This window comes from Pan paniscus, chromosome 8 (genome assembly GCF_029289425.2).
Source record: "Pan paniscus chromosome 8, NHGRI_mPanPan1-v2.0_pri, whole genome shotgun sequence".
Taxonomy (NCBI): Eukaryota; Metazoa; Chordata; class Mammalia; order Primates; family Hominidae; genus Pan; species Pan paniscus.
Genome location: NC_073257.2, coordinates 12,769,658 through 12,796,929, shown reverse-complemented (window position 1 = coordinate 12,796,929; position 27,272 = coordinate 12,769,658). Strand labels below are relative to the sequence as shown.

General features: G+C 48.6%; 1 protein-coding gene across 4 annotated transcripts in view; it reads left to right on the top strand.

The window, feature by feature from the left end:
* Positions 1 to 24,462, top strand: part of DIP2C (disco interacting protein 2 homolog C) — a 432,829-nt gene extending 408,367 nt beyond the window's left edge. For all 4 annotated transcript variants that reach the window (XM_034929848.3, XM_034929851.3, XM_034929850.3 and 1 more), the window contains 5 exons: positions 10,377 to 10,434; positions 12,365 to 12,439; positions 15,255 to 15,429; positions 17,272 to 17,395; positions 21,085 to 24,462. In XM_034929848.3, coding sequence (XP_034785739.1) covers positions 10,377 to 10,434; positions 12,365 to 12,439; positions 15,255 to 15,429; positions 17,272 to 17,395; positions 21,085 to 21,337 — 685 coding nt within the window. In that variant the 3' untranslated portion in view covers positions 21,338 to 24,462. The remainder of the gene's footprint in view (positions 1 to 10,376; positions 10,435 to 12,364; positions 12,440 to 15,254; positions 15,430 to 17,271; positions 17,396 to 21,084) is intronic.
* Positions 24,463 to 27,272: the final 2,810 nt, after the last annotated feature.

The window sequence follows — 27,272 nt, the reverse complement described above, 5'->3', positions numbered from 1 at the left end:
CCCAGTTAATTTTTTTTTTATTATTATACTTTAAGTTCTAGGGTACATGTGCACAACGTGCAGGTTTGTTACATATGTATACATGTGCCACGTTGGTATGCTGCACCCATTAACTCGTCATTTACATTAGGTATATCTCCTAATGCTATCCCTCCCCCCTCCCCCCACCCCACGACAGGCCCCAGTGTGTGATGTTCCCCTTCCTGTGTCCAAGTGTTCTCATTGTTCAATTCCCACCTATGAGTGAGAACATGTTGTGTTTGGTTTTCTGTCCTTGTGATAGTTTGCTGAGAATGATGGTTTCTACCTTCCTCCATGTTCCTACGAAGAACATGAACTCATCCTTTTTTATGGCTGCATAGTGTTCCATGGTGTATATGTGCCACATTTTCTTAATCCAGTCTATCATTGATGGGCATTTGGGTTGGTTCCAAGTCTTTGCTATTGTGAATAGTGCCGCAATGAACATACGTGTGGATGTGTCTTTATAGCAGCATGATTTATAATCCTTTGGGTATATACCCAGTAATGGGATGGCTGTGTCAAATGGTATTTCTAGTTCTAGATCCTTGAGGAATTGCCACAATGTCTTTCACAATGGTTGAACTAGTTTACAGTCCCACCAACAGTGTAAAAGTGTCCCTATTTCTCCATACCCTCTCCAGCACCTGTTGTTTCCTGACTTTTTAATGATCACCATTCTAACTGGTGTGAGACGGTATCTCATTGTGGTTTTGATTTGCATTTCTCTGATTACACCTTATACAAAAATTAATTCAAGATGGATTAAAGACTTAATGTTAGACCTAAAACCATAAAAACCCTAGAAGGAAACCTAGGCAATATCATTCAGGACATAGGCATGGGCAAGGACTTCATGTCTAAAACACCAAAAGCAATGGCAACAAAAGCCAGAATTGGCAAATGGGATCTAATTAAACTAAAGAGCTTCTGCACAGCAAAAGAAACTACCATCAGAGCGAACAGGCAACCTACAGAATGGGAGAAAATTTTTGCAATCAACCCATTTGACAAAGGGCTAATATCCAGAATCTACAAAGAACTTAAACAAATTTACAAGAAAGAATCAAACAACCCCATCAAAAAGTGGGCGAAGGATATGAACAGACACTTCTCAAAAGAAGACATTTATGCAGCCAACAGACACATGAAAAAATGCTTATCATCACGTCTAGCTAATTTTTGTATTTTTTTTAGTAGAGATGGGGTTTCACCATATAGGCCAGGCTGGTCTCGAACTCCTGACCTTGTGATCAGCCCACCTCGGCCTCCCAAGGGTATGTGTGTTTTAAGGAGCCTTCATACTGCTCTCCATAGTGGCTGTATTAGTTTACATTTCTACCAACAGTGTATAAGAGTTCCCTTCTCTCTGTATCCTCACCAGCATTTGATATTTTTTGTCTTTTTGATAATAGCCTTCTTTTTTTTTTTTTTTTTTTTTGAGATGGAGTCTCGTTCTTTCGCCCAGGCGGGACTGCAGTGGCGCTATCTCGGCTCACTGCAAGCTCCGCCTCCCGGGTTCATGCCATTCTCCTGCCTCAGCCTCCTGAGTAGCTGGGATTACAGGCGCCCGCCACCGCGCCCGGCTAATTTTTGGTATTTTTAATAGAGACGGGGTTTCACTGTGTTAGCCAAGATGGTCTCGATCTCCTGACCTCATGATCCACCCACCTCAGCCTCCCAAAATGTTGGGATTACAGGCGTGAGCCACCGCGCCCAGCCAATAATAGCCATCTTAACTGGAATGAGATGATATCTCATTGTAGTTTTGACTTTTACCTCCCTAGTAACAATAAGTTTAAGCAGCTGAGCCGTCCTTGCTGCTGCTCTGCCTGTGGAGTAGCCATTCTTTTATTTCTTTACTTTCCTAATAAACTTGCTTTCACTTAAGAAAAAAAAAAAGACTTCCACCTCTCTGATAATTTGTGATGTTGAGCATTTTTCATGTATTTTCTGGACATTTATGTCTTTTGAGAAATGTCTGTTTGGATCATTTGCCCATTTTTTAATCAGTTTTCTTTTTGTTTTTTGGGTTTTTCTTTGCTGTTGAGTTGTTTGAGTTCCTTATATATCCTGAATATTAATCCCCTGTCTGGTGAGTAGTTTGCAAATGTATTCTTATATTCTGTAGGTTGTTTTTTCACTTTGTTTCCTTTGCTGTGCAGAAGCTTTTAAGTTATTTATAATCCTATTTGCTTATTTTTGCTTTCGTGGCCTGTGCTTTTGAGGTCTTATTCAGTAAGTATTTTTTTAAAAACGAAGGAGTTCCCAAAAATAAAAAATTTTTTTTAATTCGATGCAAATGAATGTCATGGAAACTTTATGAATGGACATAAATTGAAAACAATTTATCCCACTCTTTGCCACAGAAATGTTAATGCATTTTTTCTTCTCTGTTTTTTTTTTTTTTCTTTTTTTAGATGGGGTATCACTCTGTCACCCAGGCTGGAGTGCAGTGGCATGATCCCAGCTCACTGTGACCTCTGCCTCACAAACTCAGTTGATACTCCCATGTAGTTGGGACTGCGGGTGCACACCACCACACCTTGCTCATTTTTGCATTTTTTGTAGAGATGGGGTCTCGCCACATTGCCTAGGCTGGTCTCAAACTCCTGGGCTCAAGTGATCCTCCTGCCTCAGCCTCTCCAAGTGCTAAGGTTACATGCGTGAGCCACTGCACCCAGCATATTGATGCACCCAGAGTATTGATGCATGTGATTAGGGTCTTAGGTTGCAGGGGTCTGTGCTCGGGATTAGCGTTCAGAAATCGAGCACTTCTGAAACTTGGAACCCATCTGGCCTTGGAAGAAGATGGAAGAGGGCAGTTTGGGCTGCAAGGTCGGCTCAGTCCACACCTGCAAATGGTGTCTTTTATGGGAAGAAAACACAGAGCTCTCTTCCACCCGAGGGAGAGAAAAGGGAAAAGGATGGACAGAAGAGTTTGGATTGGAGAGGGTTAAGTTTACAATTTTATAAATGAAAAAAGTACACAAAGTATGCTTTGGTACTTCATTTGTGCAATGCGGTTAGGTTAGATGAAAACATTCCTCTTTTCTCTCATTGCTCATTTTTTGGGTGATTGGTATCTGTTTCTGGACTTCCCTGATCCACATCTTCTTGCCCTTAGCCTTTTGTGGTGGCCACCGTGGGCCGTCTCATGCAGTCGTCTGTAGCTTTTGTTAGGGCTTGAGTCCTGGGAGGAACTCCTGTAGAAATAATAGTGCATTTGTTTTTGGTTTTGTTTGTGGTTTTGGATGTGTGAACATGATGCCTGTTATTTTTAAGCACTGTTGTTCCTTGTGATTTTAATGCTCTTATGTGCTTCACTGGTTGCAAAGTAAGTGGCAAGATATTAAAATCCCAACTTTGACAGTAACACTTGCCTCATCCTCTGTGTACCTTAGCTGCCAGGAAGCTGCAGGCTAGACTCAGTCACAGCATCTCTGTTAATTAACCTGAAGTTTTTGAGTATTTAATTTCCCCTCTATCTTTGGGGATTTTTAAAAGCTTATTGTTCAAATGGTCTTATTATATTGGGTATTTTAAATGCTTCAAGTTAATTTTGGAAGAAGGTGTAGTTTAAAATATTAAGTAAAAGTTTTGGTTGTTTTTTCAGCGGCACATTCATAAATGCCATCCTCACATGGTGAGCGTGGCTGTGCTGCAGCTCAGCTTTCCATGACCGGGTTTCCCTGCGTCCTGTTTGCTCCCCTTGAAATGCCACAGAGTTGGCACTGAGGACAGCACCAGCTCCGTCTGCATCTGGTCTGTCACGCTGGTTTTTGAGATTGAAGGTGCTGAGGATGCTGGACCCTTCAGGTCATGAGTGACCATCAGGCCAGTGCTGAGTAGTGGTGTGGGCAGGCAGGGTGGGCTCCCAGTGGGTGCTCTGCTGACATCTGCATCAGATGTCCCACCCTAGGGCATTGGTCAGGGGCTCCAGCTGCACTGGTCCGAAGCAGTTGTCTTTCTGGCGGGGGCAGTGCTGCCGTATGCCGGCGCACTTCTGTTGGGGTAGAGAATGCTATTTGTTTCTTGGTTGTTTTGACGTCTCCAGAGCTGGGGTGCTGATGGATTGTCTGCCAGCCAGCGGGTGCTGCCAGGGGGTGGTGGTCCTGGGCAGAGGGCAGCTGTGCTCATCCACCTTTGCATGGCTCAGACAAGGCTCCTTGCCCCTGGGTGAGAATCTCAGTTGGAGGAAGAAAGAGTCTCTTCTGTAGCTTTGCGGGGAAGGATTAGTGAGAAGTTCAACCATGGCTCTCTTTAGACAAATGATGAAAAACCTGATTATCTCAGCAGCACCTTCCCACCTGTTCCCAGGAGGCCAGACGTGTGATGCCAGGAGGCACGAATGAAGAATGAAGACCTCACAGACCTCTTGTGACAGCCGTGCGTTCGTTCCCCACTCGGTTGCACGGCGCCATCAGGGCTTCAGCCTTCCGAGACGTCGCTTCTAGCAAAACAGGTTGCTAAGTTTGAGTCCATTTGAGGGCAGTTCAAGGACAGGGCAAGTTAGAGGCTAGTAGCAAGTTCCCTCATGTCAACTCTCTATCTCTGCTTTTCTAGCAAAAGTCTGAACTTCAAGTCCACTTGACAGCGTAGGATGAAAAGACAGTTTATTCCCCGCAAGTCCAAGATTTATACTGGAGTCGAGAAGAAATAAGGGGTGAGACAGAGGCCAGGCTGGAAGAGTTTATTCAGACACACAGTTAAATTGTAACCTTGATGTGAAAGTAGGTGCACTGTTTAAAACCAACTTTCACCTAGGGAAGGGTGTCAGCAGTAATGGTTCGTGGAGCCGATTTGGGCAGCAGTAATGCACGTTGGAGGCAGCAAGAAAAGTGGCACAAAGTTCCAGATCTGGAGCTGACAGGTTTCCTCAGCCCTGAGTTTTCTAAAGCTGACTTTGCAGTGTGACCTGAGCGGCAGGTGCTCTCACAGAAGGTGAGCTCTGCTGGACGCCAGCCTCGGCACGATGGCTCTTGGAAGATGACAGTCTTCTTACAGCGTCACTTGGTCCTTTTGGTGGCTCAGTCACACTTCCCGCAGGAGAGGGCCAGCCTGGCTGAGCCTGTATTTCTCCCTCCCCCATGGAGTCCTCCTGCTCCCCTCTGGCTCCCGGAGTCCACAGACCTCTGCATCTCCCTCCAGCAGCCCACCTCTCGTGTGCCAGGCAACGCCTTGGTGTTAACCTTACAACCTGGTTCTAACCGAGAAGTGTTAATAACCCCAGCTACTTATCACTCACGCACCACAAGCACTTCAGATTCATAGCTCATTTAATTTGCCCAAACCTGGAGATGTCTGCATATGATCCCCAGTTTGAGAAAGTCGGCACCGAGCAGCACAGTTTGACCCGGGTCTTAACTCAGCCCGCTCTGTAACTGTGGAGAACACTACTTTTGAGAACAACCAAGATCACCTGGTTTCATTTCTATGAGTTCTTTGCACATGGAGGGCATCAGCCCTCTGATGTGTATGTTACAGATATATCTCCTAGTTCTTTAGGAAGACATCTCTTCTGCCCTTAGATAAGGGGTAGCTTTTTTCCTCTTTTGGCTGTGTGGATATTGTTCCCCTTGGTGTAGAAGAAGGAATTCCTGTGTGGCATTTGCTAGCAGGATATTTAGCTTTTTCATCCAGCACCGACCTGAGTGATTTAGCACCCTGTGCCTGTTTTCATACAAAACACACCTTTTTCACATGAACCAGAGAGGGAATTCTTGATGATCTTCCATGTTTTCAACACTTCAGACAAGGTTCTCAGCTGAGATTCCGTCTTGCTTCGCTTCCTGAGGCTTAGGAATCAATATGGGGACAGAGGCTGGAGAGAGTGAAGGACATACGGCCGGAGGGTGAGGCACTGGCCAGCACACACCTGCCCAGAGCCTCACCTGTCTTGTTTTCCTCCATGCCCCTTTAGTGGCTGGGCACAGGCCAAGGTAAAAACACACAGGGATGGAGATAAGGAAGATCTGGGAATGCTGCACAGCCTGGGCCCTGCCTGGCAGAGCCCTGGGGCATTTGCCCATCACTTTTATAACTCCAGAGCCTTGTTTCCTGAGTGACGCCCTTACCCTGTCTGAAATCATCCCTGTAGCGACAGCTCCCAGAGCTGCTGGGTGCATCTGACTCCGGCCAGCGACAGGATCTCAAACGTCCTAAAGTAAAGATGACTGAGGATTGGGCGCAGAAATGGAGATGGTGTGTCCTAAACAGCCCTCGGTTTTGGCTGAGTTTCACTCCCTGGCTGGTCACCTGGCCTTTGTAGGATGCTGAGGTGGGGGCCTCTGACCCCCCTCTAGTTCTTTCCCTCTCCTCACCATCTCCAGGTGCCCCTTTCTCACTGCTGCCCCGGCCAGCGTGGCCTGGCTTCTCTACTGCTGTCCTCATCTGGGGTGAAGCCCACGGTTCGCTGGCTTTTGACTCCACTTGGCCGCTCAGATCAGCGCACATCTGCAGGCCTCCTGGCGCGGAGGAAGGAGTCAGCATCATTGTCCTGGCACGGCCGCGTCCTGCCGACATCCCAAGTATGTGCGTGCCACCTCTGGCTGTGAGCTTCTCCGTGGTCAGTGTCCAGAGGAGAGCACATTTGTGTTGCACCGCAAATTCTAGGTATTCTCGTGGCAAGTCCTGAATTAGCATAATGCTACCAGGCTCCTAAAAGTTCTTTAGTTTCTTGCAATTCTGTGTTAAAACAGCCAGTTAAGGCATTTTTGGAGGTTAGCGTCATCAAGCCTATCGGCGTGTTCCGTAAGAGTTTGAATCGTGTGAGCTGTTTGGCAGCCCTCATCGGCTGTTGGCATCAAGGTTTCCGTTTAAGACAGACACCACAGAGTTAATGGTTGTCATCTGATCTGAAATGGCTCCAGTAAGTCCTTCTCCCTCATCAGACTCCTGCTGATGCACACAGGCACCCTCCCCAGCGTCTCCTCTCTGTTCTCCCGCAGAGGAGAAAGTGCTGCCGGCCTTCCTTGTTTCTGCCACAGATGATCCTCCCTGGCACGGGTGCTTCTGTCTGCAGCAACCGGAGAAGGCACACCAGGCTGGGGGGGAGGAATTGTCCTGTGGCCTCAGTCACTCAACAGCCAGAGGAGATGGTGCCCCTGGCTGCAGACAGCCCTAGGTCTGGCAGGAGCAGTGCAGCCGGTCAAGGCCCTGTCAAGCCCTTTGCGCCGCTTCCTGGTTTATTGACACCACATGTCTGGCACGTGGAGGACGTCAGGCCGGTGCCACCTACCACACTGCTGGGTGCCTCCTGCTGTGGCAGCAGAAACACCCCCATTCCCAGAGAGGTGCACACCCTCCGTGGCCTCCCTCATGCCACGCAGAGGGCTGTGCTGGACTGGTCCCTCAGGGCCCCGAGACACTCAGCCTTCTTTCTTGTCACCTCCTGCCCCTTCCCTACCCTTCATCCTCCTTCTTTGGTACATCTGTCAGTTACAGAGGAAGACTGCTGTGTCGAGTGCGTAAGAGTGGGTCCCTGGTATGTTTCAAATCTCAGTGAGGGCTGGGCATGGTGGCTACACCTGTAATCTCGCCAGTTTCGGAGGCCGAGACAGGAGGATCACCTGAGACCAGGAGCTTGAGACCAGCCTGAGCAACATAGTGAGATCTCCTCTCTACAGAAACTTAAAAGTTATCCAGATGTGGTAGTGCACACCTGTAGCCCTAGCAACTCAGGAGGCTGAGGTGGGAGGATTGCTTGAGGCCAGGCGGTCAGGACTGCGATGAGCCATGATTGTGCCACTGTACTCCAGGTTGAGTGACAGAGCGAGACCCTGTCTCTTTAAAAAAAAAACAACAACAAAAAAAAAACAAAACACATCAGTGGGGGATGGTAGGAAGGGTGTCTCAGGAGCCCACAGGCCCCCTGCTCGCAGCCTGTGCCCAGGTGGGAGGCATGTCGTCCTGTGATTCGCCGTCTTCAAGCCTTCAAGCACTTTCTCCTTTGCTTTATTTTGTTTAAATAAAAAAAAATTGCCCCTTAGGTGAATGAAGAGTGTCATGGTCCACTAGGCACCTGGTAAAAATGCAAAACCGATAGTGAAGGCCTCAAAATAAATAATGCACCTGGGAGGACCGTTAGCGAAGCTCTGGTTGTGGCCCGCTGCGATGTCCTTGGCAGTTCTTAAGATTAAATTATCATTATGTATTCTTTGAAGTAAGAGTTTCTTTTCTGAGTACCTTTGCCGTCAGGGCCCGGCAATTCTCTCTGCTCCTGTGGCTGCGAAGCACGCGCCGTCTTGGGAGGGCTCTCGGCCGCTGCACACCTGGCCTTGCCTTCGGTGCACGCGCCGTCTTGGGAGGGCTCTCGGCCGCTGCACACCTGGCCTTGCCTTCGGTGCATGCGCCGTCTTGGGAGGGCTCTCGGCCGCTGCACACCTGGCCTTGCCTTCGGTGCACGCGCCGTCTTGGGAGGGATCTCGGCCGCTGCACGCCTGGCCTTGCCTTCGGTGCACGCGCCGTCTTGGGAGGGCTCTCGGCCGCTGCACGCCTGGCCTTGCCTTCGGTGCACGCGCCGTCTTGGGAGGGATCTCGGCCGCTGCACGCCTGGCCTTGCCTTTGACGCACGCGCCGTCTTGGGAGGGATCTCGGCCGCTGCACGCCTGGCCTTGCCTTTGACGCACGCACCGTCTTGGGAGGACTCGGCCGCTGCACGCCTGGCCTTGCCTTTGACGCACGTGCCGTCTTGGGAGGACTCTCGGCCGCTGCACACCTGGCCTTGCCTTCGGTGCACGCGCCGTCTTGGGAGGGCTCTCGGCCGCTGCACGCCTGGCCTTGCCTTTGATGCACGCGCCGTCTTGGGAGGGATCTCGGCCGCTGCACGCCTGGCCTTGCCTTTGATGCACGCGCCGTCTTGGGAGGACTCTCGGCCGCTGCACGCGTGGCCTTGCCTTTGATGCACGCGCCGTCTTGGGAGGACTCTCGGCCGCTGCACACCTGGCCTTGCCTTCGGTGCACGCGCCGTCTTGGGAGGGCTCTCGGCCGCTGCACGCCTGGCCTTGCCTTTGATGCACGTGCTGTCTTGGGAGGACTCTCAGCCGCTGCACGCCTGGCCTTGCCTTCGGTGCACGCGCCGTCTTGGGAGGACTCTCGGCCGCTGCACGCCTGGCCTTGCCTTCGGTGCACGCGCCGTCTTGGGAGGGCTCTCGGCCACTGCACACCTGGCCTTGGCTTCGGTGCACGCGCCATCTTGGGAGGGCTCTCGGCCGCTGCACACCTGGCCTTGCCTTTGATGCACGTGCCGTCTTGGGAGGACTCTCGGCCGCTGCACACCTGGCCTTGCTTTCAGTGCACGCGCCGTCTTGGGAGGGCTCTCGGCTGCTGCACGCCTGGCCTTGCCTTTGATGCACGTGCTGTCTTGGGAGGACTCTCGGCCGCTGCACGCCTGGCCTTGCCTTCGGTGCACGCGCCGTCTTGGGAGGACTCTCGGCCGCTGCACGCCTGGCCTTGCCTTCGGTGCACGCGCCGTCTTGGGAGGGCTCTCGGCCACTGCACACCTGGCCTTGGCTTCGGTGCACGCGCCATCTTGGGAGGGCTCTCGGCCGCTGCACACCTGGCCTTGCCTTTGATGCACGCGCCGTCTTGGGAGGACTCTCGGCCGCTGCACACCTGGCCTTGCTTTCAGTGCACGCGCCGTCTTGGGAGGGCTCTCGGCTGCTGCACGCCTGGCCTTGCCTTTGATGCACGTGCTGTCTTGGGAGGACTCTCGGCCGCTGCACGCCTGGCCTTGCCTTCGGTGCACGCGCCGTCTTGGGAGGACTCTCGGCCGCTGCACGCCTGGCCTTGCCTTCGGTGCACGCGCCGTATTGGGAGGGCTCTCGGCCACTGCACACCTGGCCTTGGCTTCGGTGCACGCGCCATCTTGGGAGGGCTCTCGGCCGCTGCACACCTGGCCTTGCCTTCGGTGCACGCGCCGTCTTGGGAGGGCTCTCGGCCTCTGAACATCTGGCCCTGCCTTCCACCCGCAGGACAGCCGTCGGTGCTTGAGGACCAGGCAACACAGTCGTGGGTGACCCGCAGCTCTTTCAAGGATACTCTGTAATCCGTGTTCTTTTCCTTTTCTGAAAATGATAAGTGGACTCCTGGTTACTTTCAGCTCAGAGTCATTTTCCCAGTTACTTTGCAGGTTTGAGAGATGCGGCTTCATCTGCCTTCTCTGTGGCCCTCGCTTAGGGTTCAGTTTCCTCTGCTGCTGGGCTGCTCTTTCTGCAGCTTCTGTCCTTGCCGTTGGATGATGCTCAGAATCAGCTTTCCCGGACAGCTGCCAGGCTCGTGACCTCGTGTGAATTGGTGAAGGGGAAAACTGGAGAGCAAACACATCTAGGAATATTTTCTCTTTCTGTTTGCAGAGTCCGCTTAGTGGAAAGAGGATCCCCTCATAGCCTGCCCCTGATGGAATCGGGAAAGGTAAGTATTATAGGAAGAAGCACGCATTTCTTTATCCATTTGCTTCTGAGTGTATGGGCTTTGAAGTTTTAGGAAATGTATTTTTTAGAATGTTTTTTCCAAAACGCTTTCTTGAAAGTAACATATCAGTGAGTATAGAAACTCAAAATAACAGTGTTTTAAACAAGTTAGACTTCTTTCCTCAGGTAAAAGTTAGGAAATAGGCATCTCCTCCTCCATGAAGCCAGCACAGGCCCTGGTGCCTTCAGCCTCGTTCTGCGCGTTGGAGCCCAATTACCAGGGGCCCCTCAGGAGCTTGAAGCGGCTGCTTCCGCTCCAGCCATCATTTCCACATTCCAGCCAGCAGGAGGAGAAACAGAAAAAGAAGAGAACAAAGCATGCAGACCATAGAGAAGGTTCCCAAGCTGTCCTACACTGAAATTCCATTGATCAGAATGTGGTCACATGGCCACACCTAGCTAAAGGTTGGGAACTATTGAGATATCAATTCTGAATATGTAAAGGCCTACCTAAAAATCAGGGTATCTATTACTATGAAAGTAGAAAAGAATGGTTAACAAGAGACAACCAAGAAAGATATTTAAGCACCGAAATAAAGACTTTTTTTTTTTTTTTTTCCGTTTCGGCCCCAGTTGTCAGATTCCTTCTCCATTGACATAATTCTAAAAGCATCTCGTGTTGCTTCTATTATAAAATTGCCTGCATGGCTGCAAGTTAGAATTCTTCACAGAGTTGGTTCCAACAGTAGGAATGTGCTCACCATCCATCCTAACAGTCTGGCGGACCATAGTCAGCAGCAGAACCCAGAGCCCTGAAATCTCACTTCAGACTTAAGTGAGATTTGACAGTGTGACTATTCCAAGACGTTCTGTGTTTTTACCATAAAATGTTTTGCCTTTATCTCAATCATAAATGTTAGATGAGCTGATCTGAGACAGGCTATATTCAAGATTTCCAGAATAAACTTTTGATTCCTTATATAAGTGGTATCAGTGGAATGTGAGATATTTCTAAGCTAAACTTTAAGAAGGAAATTCTGGCCAGAGCCAGTGTCTCATGCCTGTAATCCCAGCACTTTGTGGGGCTGAGGCTGGAGGGTTGCTTAAGGCTCCAATAAGCTGTGATCATGCCACTCCAGCCTGGGTGACAGAACTAGACCCTGTCTCAAAAAAAAAAAAAAAAAAAGGAAATGCTTAGTACTGACATCTATTACAGTAAAAGATGTTTACCTGCAGGAAAAAGTTCCCCAGTATCTTGAGTTGAAAATTCGGTGGAGATGAGCTGGAGATCCACATGGACGTTCTAACGAAAACCTGCAGACTTCACCAGCAGTTGACCCACAATCTTTCCCTTCTGGCACCACCAGAGCAGCTGCCTACTATATCATTTTGCCAAAAGCATTTTGGGTTATCTTCGAGTCCATGCTTACCCCTGAAAATGTCACTCTGTGACTCCCTTCCTTCAGCGATTACTGCAAGCATCACCCTCCATCCATGCGTGTGCCATGATGTGAGATGTAATGTTGAATCTATGTAAATATCTTAAATAACTTCATTGAAACAACTGAAAATTCCCATTTTGCAAGGTCAGGCTGTGTTAAACATTATATCATTTACCATGTTTTTGTTCAAACATTATTTTCATGATTTTCAATAGGTTTCTCTTAGCTTTATTGAGGTATGACTGACAATCAAAATGTTTAATTTTAAGGTCACCATAACAGCCTACAATATTGATAGTTACAGTGAGAATGTGATTGTGAGGCTGTGGTTGTATAATGGGTCATAACTATGTGGCATATAGTTTTGATTTAATTGCTTTCTAAACAGTCTTGAAACGAAATGGCATAAAGACGAGATTGAGGTTGGCTTGTGTGTAGTCTCTCCCTGTATTCCTCCCATTGACAAGAGAGTTTTCCTCTCCCAAATAGATACTTCCAGGGGTTCGGATTATAATTGCCAACCCAGAAACAAAAGGACCGCTGGGGGACTCACACCTTGGAGAGGTGAGTTGAGTGTCCTCCGAGATCCAGGTTACTTTTCTGTTATGTATCCTTGGCTTGCCTTGACACCATCAGAACTGCTCACATGCCCTCCATCTGCCACACACCAGTTTGAGTTGAGTGAGTTATGATTGCCTGGGAAATAGCGTGAGGTAAGCTTTATGGCTCAAATGAGTCCATGAAAGCTCACAATTACAAAATGGCACTTCCTTAGGGAAGTATAATAGATTATCCTGAAATAATTCTGAAAAGATTTAAACACATAATGTGTATGGACTGAGTTTCTTTATTTCTTAGCTCTTGAGTTTGCTTTCCACGTTCCTGCTTTTATTACTGAGAAGTCCTTCACCAGGAAAACGGCAGAGACCTCCACAGGGAGTAGTGTACAAACAACAGCATCAGGACACAGTAGCCAAGAGATCATGTGTTTATTTCAGATCAGAAAGCAAACAGTGGAACTTGACACCTTTGCCTCATTGTGTTCAGGATGAGCCCGCCCTGGCTGGCTCTTAACTCCCTGCCACTGTGCCCCTCCGCGCTGGCGGGATGCAGCTAGAGAAAGACGCCTCGTGGAGCTGCGTGGCCTTGGTCTCCTTTCTTGACACCTCATCTCAAGCAGGCCCTGGCACTGCTGGGCGTCCCCAGTCTGAGAGGCCACGTGTCTCGTGCGTCCTCCTTCAGCCGCATTCTCTCTGGCAATGAGCTTCCTGCTTCTATGAGGAAGCAGAGGGCACTGGAGAAGAGCATGTCTGGAGCTAGCCTCCTCCCACGGTGGCAGCACGCGTGCCCTCCCTCCGGTTACCCCAGGCCTGCCGTGCTGTTGGGACAAAGCCCCATGTCCAGCCAAGGACACCCTCACTCCCCTTATCACTTGTCCTGTCTCATGAGGCGCCCCCCTTCCTGAATGGCTCCCAGCAGCACATGTGGGAGACGTGCTAAGAACTGGCATCATATAAACAGCACCAGCCCTCCTCCTCCTCAGCCCTGGACGCATCCCCAGCACATGCAAGAACACGTTTCTACACGTACATGGGTGAACACCTGACCAATGAGCAAGCCCTCACCAGTTCTCACGTCCCAGCTTGCTTTGCTTCTTGGGCCTTGTTTTTTTTTTTTTTTTTTTTTGGCCCGTCACTTGACCTCTCTCAGTAACATACATGAAAGATCAGAACTGCGGAGATCAAATTCTGTGCAGCTCTCACTTAGGAGTTTCCTTTAAATGTGTTCCTAGAAACAAAGCTGGAATCAGAGCCTGCTTCTCCGGCACCTGGAGGGGGTCCTCACGGGTGCTGCCTGAGACGTAGGCTGGGCCAGGGTCAGAATTCTCTTTCCTCTGAGGGTGGCCAGAACTGGCGAAATTTCCAGGGTGACTTTCTTATTAAGAATGTGTGTTTTTTCCGCTTTATGAGGTTAATTGAGAAAGTTATATAAATTAAGGAATGCACTGTGATGCTTTGATGTATATACATATTATGAAACAGTTACCACGACCGAGTTCTATTATCCATCACCTCACATTGTGTGTGTGTGTGATGAGAACATTTAGGATCTATTCTGTTACCAAATTTCAATTAAGTGATATAGTATTATTAACTGTAGTCACCGCACTACATTTTCTCCCCATAACCTGTTCGCCCTCTAACTGAAGGTTTGCACCCTTGCCCGTCATCTCCCCCTTGCCACTCTGAAGCCCCTGGTAACCACCATTCACCCTCTGCTTCTATGAACTCAGCTTTTTAGATTCCACATGAGTGAGGTGGTGCAGTATTTGTCCTTCTCCATTCTGGCTTCTCACTCAGCACAACGTCTTCCAGGTTCATCCATGCTGTTGCAAATGGCAGCATTTCCTCCTTTTTTATGGCTGAGTAATATTCAGTTGCCTTAATGAGAATTTTCTTTGTGTTAGGGAACAGAGGACGGCTGTCATTTCCCTGATCTGATGGTGCACTGTCTCTCTCAGTTTCACTTTTTCATTTGAGCAGGCAGTGAGTGCCTGCCATATGTGAGGCACTGCTCTGGGGGCGTGGGTGCAGTACTAAACCAGTTTCTGACTTCCTGGAACTTGACCACTTCTCATTGTCAGTAAAATAATGGAAACAGCCAAGCCCAGAAAGTCTCCACAGCAAACGCTCCAGAGTCTACAAGGCCCTGCCTCTCCTGACCCTTGCTGTGTGGGCACAGCTGCGTGGGCATCTGTGGAACTTCACTGGTTTTGCTTTTATCCAGCCCTGTCCATGGTTCTACGTAATCCACGTGGCTATCGCTTTGACTCAGCATATCAGTCTTTGCTTACCTATTTCCCCAAATGTCAGACATCAGGCATTTTTGTTTCCGGTTTTTGGTGTTATGTGCCTTCATCCCTTAGGTTTTGTTTTTCTGTGTGTTGTTTTATTGCAATATATGTCCAAAAGTATTAGCTAACCAGGTGAAATGAGAAAAGAAATCTCAAAGCTTTTCAGCATTGTTCTTGCTCTTCAGAAACAATCATTCGTTAAAGTATAAGGAATCTAGTGTGACTTTGTTCATTTGATGTGTATATTTTTAAAAGCTATTTGTTAAATCTTCAACTAATCTGCTTTAATACAGTTCCCCATAGGGATGCCTTGGCTGGTTGCTTGGCCACAAACTTGGTAGACTGCCTTTATTTCAGTATCCTCTGTGTGTCTCAAGAAACCCGAATGAGATTGACATCATCTTGGTTATTCAGTCCAAGGAAACGTTTACTATTACTGAATATAATGTACTGAATTGTCAAAGTAGTTGTAGCCTTATTTCCCTGGAGATAAAATAATGTCATCCACATTCCCTCCGTTTGCAGATTTGGGTTCACAGCGCCCACAATGCCAGCGGTTATTTCACTATTTACGGAGACGAATCCCTCCAGTCAGATCACTTCAACTCAAGACTAAGTTTTGGAGACACCCAGACCATCTGGGCACGCACAGGCTACTTGGGGTTCCTGCGGAGAACTGAGCTCACAGATGCAAATGGAGGTGAGAGTCCAGGCTGGCTGGCCCCCGCCACAGATGGGCAGAGAGGTTAGGCTCCCCTAGATACAGAAGCCTTTCCCAAGGTGTACAGCAGCCAAACCCAGGAGGACACGTGTGCTAGCTACAACCCAGTGTGAAAAGAACCGAGTTTAAGAGCAAGAGGAAAGCAAAATGCAAATGTGTCCAACAGGCTGAGCTGTGCATCACATACCCTGTCCTGTCCTGAGAACCAAGAGCTGACTGAAAACCGGAGAGGGGCATGGCTGCTGAGCATGGGCTGCAGTGTCACCCACAGCAAAGTGCTCAGAGTCTCAGACCACAGAGTCTCCTCAGCAAGCCTGAAGGCTGCCTGCTCCCACGGGGTCCATCTGAGACAGAAGCTGTCCCAGTGGCTGCAGGAACGTGCATGCTGCTGCTTCTAGGACTGGGTCTGCCCCTGTCAGGGAAGAGGAGGCCGCGAGGCTCTCGGGCCCTGGTGGCCAGCTGTCTCTGCCCATGCGTTCATCAGAGAGTAGGGCCTGGTGCTGCTGATGCTGGTGCCTGGTGTGGAGCAGCCAGGTGGACAGCATTGCCTTTGCCCCATCAGAGGAGAGCAGGGTGAAGCCAGGGGTATTTCATGACGCGGAGGTGTAAAAGTGTACTGGCATGGTTAATTCTTTGCTTATTCCAGAATCCTTTCTCACCTCCTTAGTTCTGCTAAAAATAGAGGCAGGACTTGGCTGTTTCACAACAGTGGCAGTTGAGGTTCCTGGTGAGATCTTGACTCACCAAAACCCCAGGGAGATGAGTTACCAGACATCAGTAAGGCTTCCTTACATACCTCTCTAACAAACCTACGATGGTCTGGCCCAACAGGCTACGTTTAGGAATCATACAGAAATATCCTGGCATGACATTTGCATTGTGGGAAATTATAGACTAGTTTGAGGCTACTGCCTGAGGTTCCTGGAAGCTGCAAAAGCTGGTGGCAATTTATAATCCCAGAGAAAGGCCAGGAAAGCCACGTCCCGCTGAGTCCTGGAAGCAGGGATACCCTGAAGGACGTCTCCCTGCCACAGGAGAAGAGGCAAAGCTGCTGTAGGGGGCAGAGGCCGAGTCAATGTCTCCATCTTTCTTTGTCTGATTTAAATTAGAAAGTACTTATCTCTGATGTTATTTTATATGTCAATCATGCCTTTCAAATTTTCCCTAATATGCTTACTACCTTATAAAAATTTAGGACATATTTCCTTATTAAGGAAAGATAGGACCTGACCACTTGTTGTCATTGTCATTATTCTGAGGTTTGCAAGAAGGATAGAAATAAATTTCCTGGCTCTATGAGCTAAGGAAATGTTCATGAACAAGAGCAAGAGCTATGCTTTCTTCCCACTTATACACAGAATTAGTAGCACAGAGAAGCATGTGTGGGATAGAGTCACAGAGCTGGTCTGACTGTGGCTGCACTGTATCCTGTGTGATCTTGGGCAGACGAGGCCTCAGCCGATGGGTCCACGGAACTCAGACCACTGGGTGCTGACTTCGCCCCTCAGTTGCTCCCGATGAACATGCAATCAGGCAGTTGACTGGGTATCGAAGCTGAGCCAGGAAAGATCTTCTCCCAAAGCACAAGTGTAGAGGGCGCATGGCGGCTTTGCAGCCAGCCTGTGGGGCACTGACACACGAGCCGGGCACTTGCCAAGGAGCTCCGTGGCAGAAGGAAACAAACCGTCCGTGGATCCTTGAGCCTCTTCGTTTGCATCCCTGTCTCACTTTGGGGGTCGTTTTTAATCTTTTTAAGAAAAGGAGGAAAACGGCTTGAGCGGCATTATGGGGAAGCTTACACAGGCTGTCATTCCTCCACAGAGCGCCATGATGCCCTCTACGTGGTAGGGGCACTGGACGAAGCCATGGAGCTGCGGGGCATGCGGTACCACCCAATCGACATTGAGACCTCGGTCATCAGAGCCCATAAAAGCGTTACGGAATGGTAAGTCGTGAGCTTGCAGCTTGTACGCAAATCAGGAGCAGAGTTTGTGAAGGATTGAGAATGTGGAGAGCACGGCGGTGGAGGAGAGTTTTGTTAAGGTAGGGAAGGGGGTGCGATTCAACATTTGACTATAAACCTTTATCTTTTGGGGTTAAAGCAACAAAAGAACATGCCACATGTAGAGTTAATGTACCATATATTACCTGAAAACGATAGACTTCTATTGCCATGAAAACTACTTGACGTTTTCCAGGAAGCCAAATTGTTTGGTTTTTAATTTACAAAATCATGATATAGGAAGAAAACAAACCTCACACATATGTAGGCACAGAAAATACTTTTATGACTGTTGACTTGGGAACTGGAAGTAACATGAGACATGGGAAAACTTTAGTGAGAAGGAGAGGCAGCGTTTGTCCAGACCCCAGAAGAGACTTCCAAAGTAAGAATTGCTTGAGTTATGGCTGACAGTGACAAGGTGTGTGCATCGCACCTGCCGCCTGGGGGCGGACTCTGCTCTGGGCCCAGGTAAGGCTTCTGAGGCTGGGACTTTGTCGTTCTCTCTGGCCCATTTAATCTGTTGTGAAGTGCTGAGTATGTCAGTGGTGCTGCCAGAGATTCAGCAGTAGGTTCTTCTGAGATGTGGGAGTGGATTGGATGCTGGAGTGCCGTAAGTTAAGTCGGCCAGGGCCGGGGAGTTTTACAGGCTTGTTCAGTGCCTTTAGATTTGCAGTTAGGATGAAAAGTGACTCAACACCGCTGGCTTTAGACTTGTTCATTCCCTTGATAACAGATGGGGTGCTAACTGAGGGCCACCTGGTGAAACTGGTCTCAGTCTCAAGTCAGAAACCCTGAGGGAGGTATGTTCTGCACTCTCATGAACAGCTCTTCCGGGTTGAAAGGATGGGTTCTGAGATTGTTCCTTCCTTCCTCTTAGCTAGCTGAGATGCAATAAAGGCTGGTACTTACTGCCATTTGCTGAATTTGAACACTAAGGACTTGGCAGAATTTACAAGATCAAGTCTGCATACCTGTCCGTGTTCCTGTGGCTCAGGTTGGCTAAGCCCCTACTCTCAAAAGTCCTCAGATTGTTGATTTCCTTGACACTTCTCTCCTTGAGTATACAGAGAAGACAGAAACTCTAGGAAGACTTTGGCCCAGAAACTCGGCCAGGGCCTACCTTATTTTCCATCTAAATAGCTACGAATATCAGTTACAGCCTTGCGTTTTTGTATTTTTAAGAAAACAATTTTAATTGGCTCGTGTGACCTCCCTCAAGCATTTTCTGTCTGGTTTCCCGCTGAAAGGTGTGCATGGAGGGCCTCGCTGGTGCCCTCTGTGGGCTTCTAGACCGTGGTGCTTATTCTGTAACAAATGGCGCTGCTGTTACCCGCCATGTGACCCCCAAACTGGATCTGTCCCTCACCGGGTCGGGGGCTCACATGCCCGTTGCCCACACAGTGTCCTTTGAGTGGACTTTTGAATGTTTGAGATGATCCAGGTACAAACTGCTTTGCTCCACCTTCCCTCTCCCAGCCTCCCTGCACTGCCCCTTGCGGCCACCATCGGCTGCTCCATGCTGAGAAATGGTGGCTGTGACACCCAGCGCTGTGGAATGGGACTCTCCATGTTGCCAAATTCAAGCCAAACAAACTTTCTCATTTCTCATCAGTTGTTCTCAGCATTAAATAGCGTGCACAGCTCCTGTAAAAGCTCTGAGAGTTACTGGCACCACCCCATAGGTCCCTGGCAGAGGAGATAGTGGAGCAAGCACACCCTCGGCCAGCTCTGTTCCTCCGGAGAGCCAAGCTGATTCCTCCAGAGAGCCAAGCTGATTTGGATACTCTAGGACTATTCCATACATTTCAAATGCCGTAATAAAAGTATACCAAATGCGCCTGAGACGTCTATATCTGTGATATGACAGATTCACAATGTGGGCTCACATGGGCCATGTAGAGCAACATTTTAACATCACCAGGAGCAGTATGACAGGAATTAAGCGCCAGCACATCTTCTGGGAAACAGCTCTTAGCATTCTCCATAGGCATACGGCAGTCACAAAGCAAAATCCAGGAGAACTCTTGAGAAGTTCCAGGAAAATTCTCCAATTTTCCCTTTCAATTTAACATAGGTTGGCCATACTGAATAAAATATGCGTTTTTTTCCTAATTGACTTACTCTCCCACTTAGAACAATAGTGAGTTTCCCAAAATATCTCCTGCCTCAAGCTGGGATAGAACGTGTTTGTCAGGTGCATGACAGCAGATACGAGCAGCCCTGGAGCCTGGTCTCCATCCAGCCCACTCTGCCCGGGAACCTTCTGGCCTCCTCAGCCAAGCAGACCTCAAGTACCAGGCTCTGTGAATATCAGGGCCCTTAAACAGTTAGTTCCAAAAGCCAGACCTATATCCTTTAAAATGTAAGGCACCGGGTTTTTGCTTCTGCCAGTTGGGCAGACTTAATCCTCTGGTGCCTGTCCTGCCGAAAGATGACTCGATCCCAGATAAAACATTTCTGAGTGAATCTCCCATATTCCAGAAGACTTTTCCCTGCACATGGGTTAGCCATGGCTGTATGGCAGCCAGCCCATGCTCAGTGCTTTAGACAGAGTTGTTACAATGTCCCCACATCTGCGTTCGAGGGGCTGGCTCAGCTGGGGCAAGCAGCTCAGCTGGGCACAGGACTGGTGGCTCTTCTCCATGTGTTTCTTATCCTCCGGACCCAAGGGCAAGCCCAGGTGTGTCCCCATCCTTGCAATGGCACAGGCACACCAGGAGAAGCCCCCATATCCAGCCCTCCTGGAGCCTCCACCGGCATTCATCTCCCTAACGCAGGCTGACCAGGTTCCATGCTGAGCCCAAGCCCCAGGACTGGGAAACACACCCCCACTCAGGCGCACCGCACAGACAGAGGAGTAGGCACCCATGCCCTTGGCCTCCGCACACACGGCCTGCAGCAGCAGAGCTGGACTCGGGTGCACAGACAGAGAGGAGTAGGCACCCATGCCCTAGGCATCCACACGCACGGCCCTCTGTAGCAGAGCTGGACTCGGGCGCACAGACAGGAGTAGGCACCCATGCCCTCGGCGTCCACACGCACGGCCCTCAGCAGCAGAGCTGGACTCGGGCGCACAGACAGGAGTAGGCACCCATGCCCTCGGCGTCCGTGCACACGGCCCTCAGCAGCAGAGCTGGAGTCGGGGGCCCCGCACAGACAGGAGTAGGCACCCCTGCCCTCGGCCTCCACGCGCTTGGCCCTCAGCAGCAGAGCTGGGGGTCTGGAAGCAGGAGGCACAGGGCTGCCTTGAGGGTATGAGGCTGATGGCACACTGCACTGTTCAGTGAGGGCATTGGTCCTCCAGGCAGCAGCAAAGAGGCAGCACTGGAACACAGACTCTGCTGGCCAGGTGGAGTGACGCTGTGCTAGAAATGGGAACTCGGGAAGATGGTGAAACACTCGCAGAAGCCACCGAGAGAGAAGGCTGGTAGGAAACACCGACAGGTGCTGTCGCCAGGAAGTCTGTATGGGGAATGATTAGTGGGCGGCAGACGGAGGACGTGGAGAGGCCGGAGGAGACTGTCGGGCAGTGCTCAGGCAGGTCAGAGAGAGCCAAGTGGAACTTTGAAACCACGGCTATTAAATAAAGCATTAATAAACATATGATGGCTTTCTTTTCTGTCTTTTAGTGCTGTGTTTACCTGGACAAATTTGTTGGTGGTTGTGGTTGAGCTGGATGGGTCGGAACAAGAAGCCTTGGACCTGGTTCCCTTGGTGACCAACGTGGTCCTGGAGGAGCACTACCTGATCGTCGGAGTGGTGGTCGTGGTGGACATCGGCGTCATCCCCATCAACTCCCGTGGGGAGAAGCAGCGCATGCACCTGCGAGACGGGTTTTTGGCAGACCAGCTAGACCCCATCTATGTGGCCTACAACATGTAGTCTCGTCTCTTGGCTTCCATGGACTTTTCTAGAGATGTAGACATTGTTCTCCGTGTCCACTGAAGCGTGCAGACACAGGGCAACGCTCACCAGAATGCAGCCATTTGTGGTGAGAGTGGAGGAGGAAGAGGACTTCTCACAGCAGCCACGATTGGCATGGGGGTGAAATGTGAATTTACCACTGAATTTCGCTCAGAAGGACTTTGGATTACTGCCTTCAGTTTGTTGGAAAAGCCCATTTCAAAAACTTTCTTTTCTTTTCTTTCTTTTTTAATTATTGGATAATAAGTGCTTTCTTCGTAAATGTGGTATTTTGTTAAGCCGAAATAGCAATTAAAAAAATATCCTGCCCTCCAGATGGGTTCTTTTAAACAATTTATGTAGTGTGACAAAGAATTGTTTTCTCTGTTTTAATGTGTCATGAAATCTTAATGACATGGATCTGTTACTAATTTAAGCCATTGCTAGATCTCATCCTTTTAGGAAAGTTTGAGGTACGAGAAAACCTTCCAAATAGCACCTTCCAATTAGATAATAGCAGCTTTCTTTGTCAGAAATGTGCTGAAGAAACAAAGGCTGATATATGGCCTTCGAAGTTAGTATAGAATGAGAAGAAATTATAAATAAGGTGTATTTCGGCAATTATCTTGCAAATATCTTTGTACTAAACTAAAAAGATAAAATAAGTTAACTTCCTCAATATGTAATTATGTACAAAACGTTTAATTTATTTTGATCTCTTTAGAACTATAAAAGAGAAAAACATTCAAGAATATTAAAGTCTTGTAATGTTTGCTAATATAAAAAAGTGTTGTATTATCTTGCGTGGATAGTATCACAACAAATATATATATATGAAATATAAATTCACTAATGAACAAAGGAGATTTTAAAGTTTAAGATGCAGAACTTGTCACTTGCATGGTGTGCCCCCCGTACTCACATACACTCTGCTGTTGCCAGCAGTCGCAGACCGCAGGAGCCCTGTCTAAAAGTTTCTTCTAGAACCAGAGACCAGCAAGTGAAATTATTGCCATCTCAAGGATGGCGAAAGAATTCAAAGCTCAATGTGCACTATTTTTTTCTTTGCTGTGGGACAACAGTGAATGTGTTTATGCCAGCGTGTGCTGATGATACTGAGGGGCTTTAGGTTGGCAAATAGCACTGTTTTCTTAGCTGCAAGAATTCATTGCACAATGTTTTTCATCATTTTTGTTAATGTCATCTTGTTTTGGTCCTTGCTACGAAAAGGAATGCGATTCTGTGGTCATTCGCACTGGGTTGCATTGATTCCCCCTCTGATGGCCAATGTGGAGTGGACAAAGTGTCCGGAACTCACATCGGTGATCGTCCCCTCGTCTTAAGACCCAGCCCGCTCTGTGTGAGCCTCTGGGGCTCCCTCGCTCAGTGAGCACAGTTCCCCGGGGGTTCATGCCAGAGCTCCGGCTGAAGCAAGAAGTCCTCCAGCTGCGTCGTTTGCCGCCTGTGGATGAGTGCGCCCCAGTTTCTGCCCTGGCAGCTCCTGGCCACACCTTCTCAGAGCTCACCTGTGCACTTCTAAATTGAATTGGCCCGTGGTGTCCAACCAAGAAGGAGCATCTGCACTCCGAGAAAGATGTGTTCTGTAACTGCCCCAGTGTGACCCTGCAGTGGCTCTCGGTGCTAGATATGCATGACTAAGATTGATGCTGGGCAAAATTTAGATGATCTCTCATTATGTTGTGGGCAGCGTCTTTCTCTGCCTTTGCTATATGCAGTCAGCAGTAAGCCTTTTGCTAAAAGAGTTTTGTTTGACTTCTGAGATCCAAGGCTGATTGTTGTTAAAAAAAAAAAAAAAAAAAGAAAAGTGGCACATTTAAAAAAATTTGTCTGCATATGTGGTGCATCCTTCCATCTCCACAAACCATTTGATTCTTGAAATATTGTTTGACCTCATTGCTGTGTGTGAATATTTCTCCACATGCTTCAGATACACATTCCTAGTCTCTGCTTCCTAAGGGGGGAATCACCACACATTGGGGGGAAAAAAAGACATTTTCCTACACCCACCCACCTTGTTGAAAGGGAAGTAGGTTTGGGGCTTCAGGCCAGACACTGACTATGAAACATTAGCTGCAGTGTGCAGGACAGCTTTGAGGTCCAGCTGAAGTCAGGAAGCAAAACAAATGTAGATGTCACTTCAAACATAATTTCAACTGTCACCAGATCAACTCTACGTTTAAGGAGTGTGGACGCTGCAGTGCAGTTGTGAGGGCAGTTAGCAGCAGCCTCTTCTGCATCCTGTCAACTCTGATTAGTTAGAGTTTAGACTCAAAAGAGTTGGTGGACTGAGATCGAAATTTGGTTGTGCAAGAGAAAGGAAAGGAGACACTTAGTACCACCAGTTTCAGCAATAAAGAAGGGTCCCATTCTGTATTCGAAATTGTACTGTAGATAAATCATTCATGAGAATGTAAAAAATGTTTGTCTTGTGACCTTGTGCTTTTGAAGTCAGACAAAACCGTGTAATCAACTTGCACAAAAAGAGGGTACACAGTGAACATATAAACACAGACCTAATCAAACAGGAGCAGATTCCTCATGGTGCTTGTTTATTATATATATTTAATCCTGCTTGACACTTTACCCAAGGGAGATGGTCCCTTTTATCAGTTGAATGTTAGCAGCGTTATTTCAGAGTGTGGTGACTGGTTAGAGAAACTCATGTACTCAACCAGCCACAGTTTCAAACAAAATTTTTATGTGCAAAGGACAGCAACCTTCTTGTATGTTAAACCACCAGTACGCTTTGTACATCTGTGATAACGCCTGTTTTATATTCAAATGAACAAATAAAAGCTTTTATTTTTGTTGCTCTGAAAATAGCAGTTTCTTAATTGGTCCCCTGGAAAGATGTCTGGGACAGCTTTAATCCCAGGAAGGAAGTGACTCCTACAGGGAAATGTATCTGACTCTGTTTACATAATTTGTTGCATTACTTAGTACAGATAATCATACTTTGAAAAATGTTTAAATTTTGATGTGGGCATTTATTGCTAAAAATAATTCCTATGGCAACAAATGTTTTGTGAAATGTTTTTTTTAATTCTTTTAAATATATCTAAATATATTTGTTCACATTTTGCTGCAAGTGTACAGATTATTGGTAATTTGGGGACAAACAGCGTGAGTCCTGTGTGCAAATGCTTTCTATCAGCTGTATCGTAGGGAACCTTTGCGTGTCAGGAAGTAGGAGTACTTGACTGTTCCACCCCAAATTGTCTTTATCCATTTGACAACCAAAAGCTGCATCTTTTGCCCAAGATCTGGGAATTCTTATGGCTTTGTCTTTGGGAAAGCAGTAGCAGATCAACTGGCCTTCAGACTAGTGGTTCCATGAAGATAAGTGTTTATTCACAAGAAAAATCAATGGAGCTAGGGCCGGGCACCGTGGCTCATGCCTGTAATCCCAGCAATTTGGGAGGCCGAGTTGGGCGGATCACGAGGTTAGGAGATCGAGACCATCCTGGCTAACACAGTGAAACCCTGTCTCTACTAAAAATACAAAAAAAATAAATAAATAACTGGGCATGGTGGCGGGTGCCTGTAGTCCCAGCTACTCGGGAGGCTGAGGCAGGAGAATGGCATGAACTCGGGAGGCGGAGCTTGCAGTGAGCCGAGATCACGCCACTGCACTCCAACCTGGGCGACAGAGCGAGACCCTATCTCAAAAAAAAAAAAAATCAATGGAACTAAAATCTTCACACATAGCACCAGGTGTAATCTGAGTGCCTTTGTGTTCGAATTTCACTTGCCTCCCCTGACCCCAAACTTTCCTTCAGGACAATCCCACGCTGACTGAGAATGAGGCTTTGGGTGTGTGAAAGTGAACGGCTGGTGTGAGACCTGCAGGGCTGCATCGGATGAAGCAGAAGATAGCGAGGGAGAGATGCTTCTTCACAGGTACTCACCGTGACCGGTCAAGTACAAACCAGGTAACCAGGAGAACTGCTCCCGTGGGGCCTTCTTTGGGCCGTGCATGCGTGCATTCCAGCGCCGGTGTGTGAGTGTTCCAGCGCAGGGGGGTGAGTGTAGGATTTGCTACTGTGAAGTTGTGTTCTGCATTCTCCATGGCCCCTCGCACAAGGCTGGGTTCTTAGGATGCAACCAGGAGTAGTTTTGTTGGCTGGCCAGTCCTCGTTTTGTCTTGTGAATCCTCCACGAAACATGTCAGTGCACTCACAATGGTCTGTCCACCTGGACAGAAGCAGTCACACTGCTTCTGTGGAGAGGTTGCTTAGCACAAGGGGTCATTTCCTAACTGCCGCATTTGCTGCGATGCTCAGCTCTGACTGTTGTCTCAGTAGAACTTGCAATTCCTGATCCCTACTGACATACTCAACATTTCTTTCTACCAGAATCTAGAAAGTCATGCTGAGATCCTATACAACCTCTCCTGTAATCCCTAGGTTTTCTTTGTAGAATGAGAATGTCGGCTGGTGTCATTGTCACATCCCTCTGGCAAAACATATTGCAGGCACAAGCGGCTCAAGTCTAGTGCATACTCTCAGTTGCAGCTCTTGCTGTTTGTTGGTCTGTTATGTTAATTCTATGAACAAAATAACAGGCAAGACCAAGCTGATACCTTAGCAAGTGATGTGGGTTGGCCCCAGTGCTAACGTGGCTTGTCATTCTGCGATGAGGGCATCGTGGGGTGTTGGGAATATGGGCCTGCCCAGCTTGCTCTAGGGGTCCAGTGGTGTTTCTGCTCTGCACTCCCCAGGTCGCACGCCTGTCTTTACCCCATCTCCAAATGGGACTCGGACTTTCGTGGGCACAGTGAGTTTGTGCCTGAGCTCTACGGCGCGGTAGCAAGTTCAGCCCCATCTAGAACTGGCATTCAAGGCAGAAATAGGTAGAAATAGAAAGGGCTTCTGTCACTGCCTCTGAGACTTGAGTTTTTTATTTATTTTTTTGAGGCAGACTCTTGCTCGGTTACGTGGCTGGAATGCAGTGGCGCGATCTTGGCTCACTGCAACCTCCGCCTCCCGGGTTCAAGTGACTTTTCTGCCTCAGCCTCCGAGTAGCTGGGACTACAGGTGCCCGCCACCACACCCAGCTAATTTTTGTATTTTTAGTAGAGATGGGGTTTCACCAAGTTGGCCAGGATAGTCTTGATCTCTCAACCTCGTGATCCGCACGCCTTGGCCTCCCAAAGTGCTGCGATTACAGGCATGAGCCGCCGTGCCTGGCCTGAGTTTTTTACTACACCTACTACAAAGACTTCTAGCAAATGACTTCTACAAACCAGCTGGCTCACTCAGATGAGGATCCCAGGTGTGTTTCTTAGAAGCCCTACCAGGGGAGGGAGGGTGCAGGAGGCAGAAAGGTTGAGAACCTTAGGAAGTTTGCTGACACAGCATAGTTGGGCAGAAAACATATTTTGCAGCCCTATTCCAGGAGAGTGTGTGAGAAGCACCTGGAAGTGCGTGTGCTTCCCTCCCAGGGGGCCCCAGGGAGCTATCCCTTTTTCAGGAGGTGTAGAAGTAGCCAGGTCCAAGTGGATGTCCAGGGATGGGCCTGGCTACTCTTCAGCTGCTGCACGTCTGGGATAGAACAGAGTGGAGGGAAAGGGGTCCTAATTTTTGAGAATGCATGGAATATCCTGAGCCACAAGCCTGGCCTCACAGAACAGATAACCCCCACGACAGTGCATCCTGCTGTCTCTGCTCTGAGCTAAACTGCAGGAGAACCCCGCCTTTAGGGACCTTTTCATCCCAGGAACCCCAGCAACACCTAGGCTCCAGTACTGGGACAAGAATCTGAGCTATTTAAAAATGTGCTTCTGTAGGAAATGATGTCAGAATGCTTGTTTCATAGGTCTGTTCTTTAACAGACAGCTATTCAGCCCCAACTGTGCAGATCCCACTTCCTGGGAGTGGAGCAGAGGCTCTGC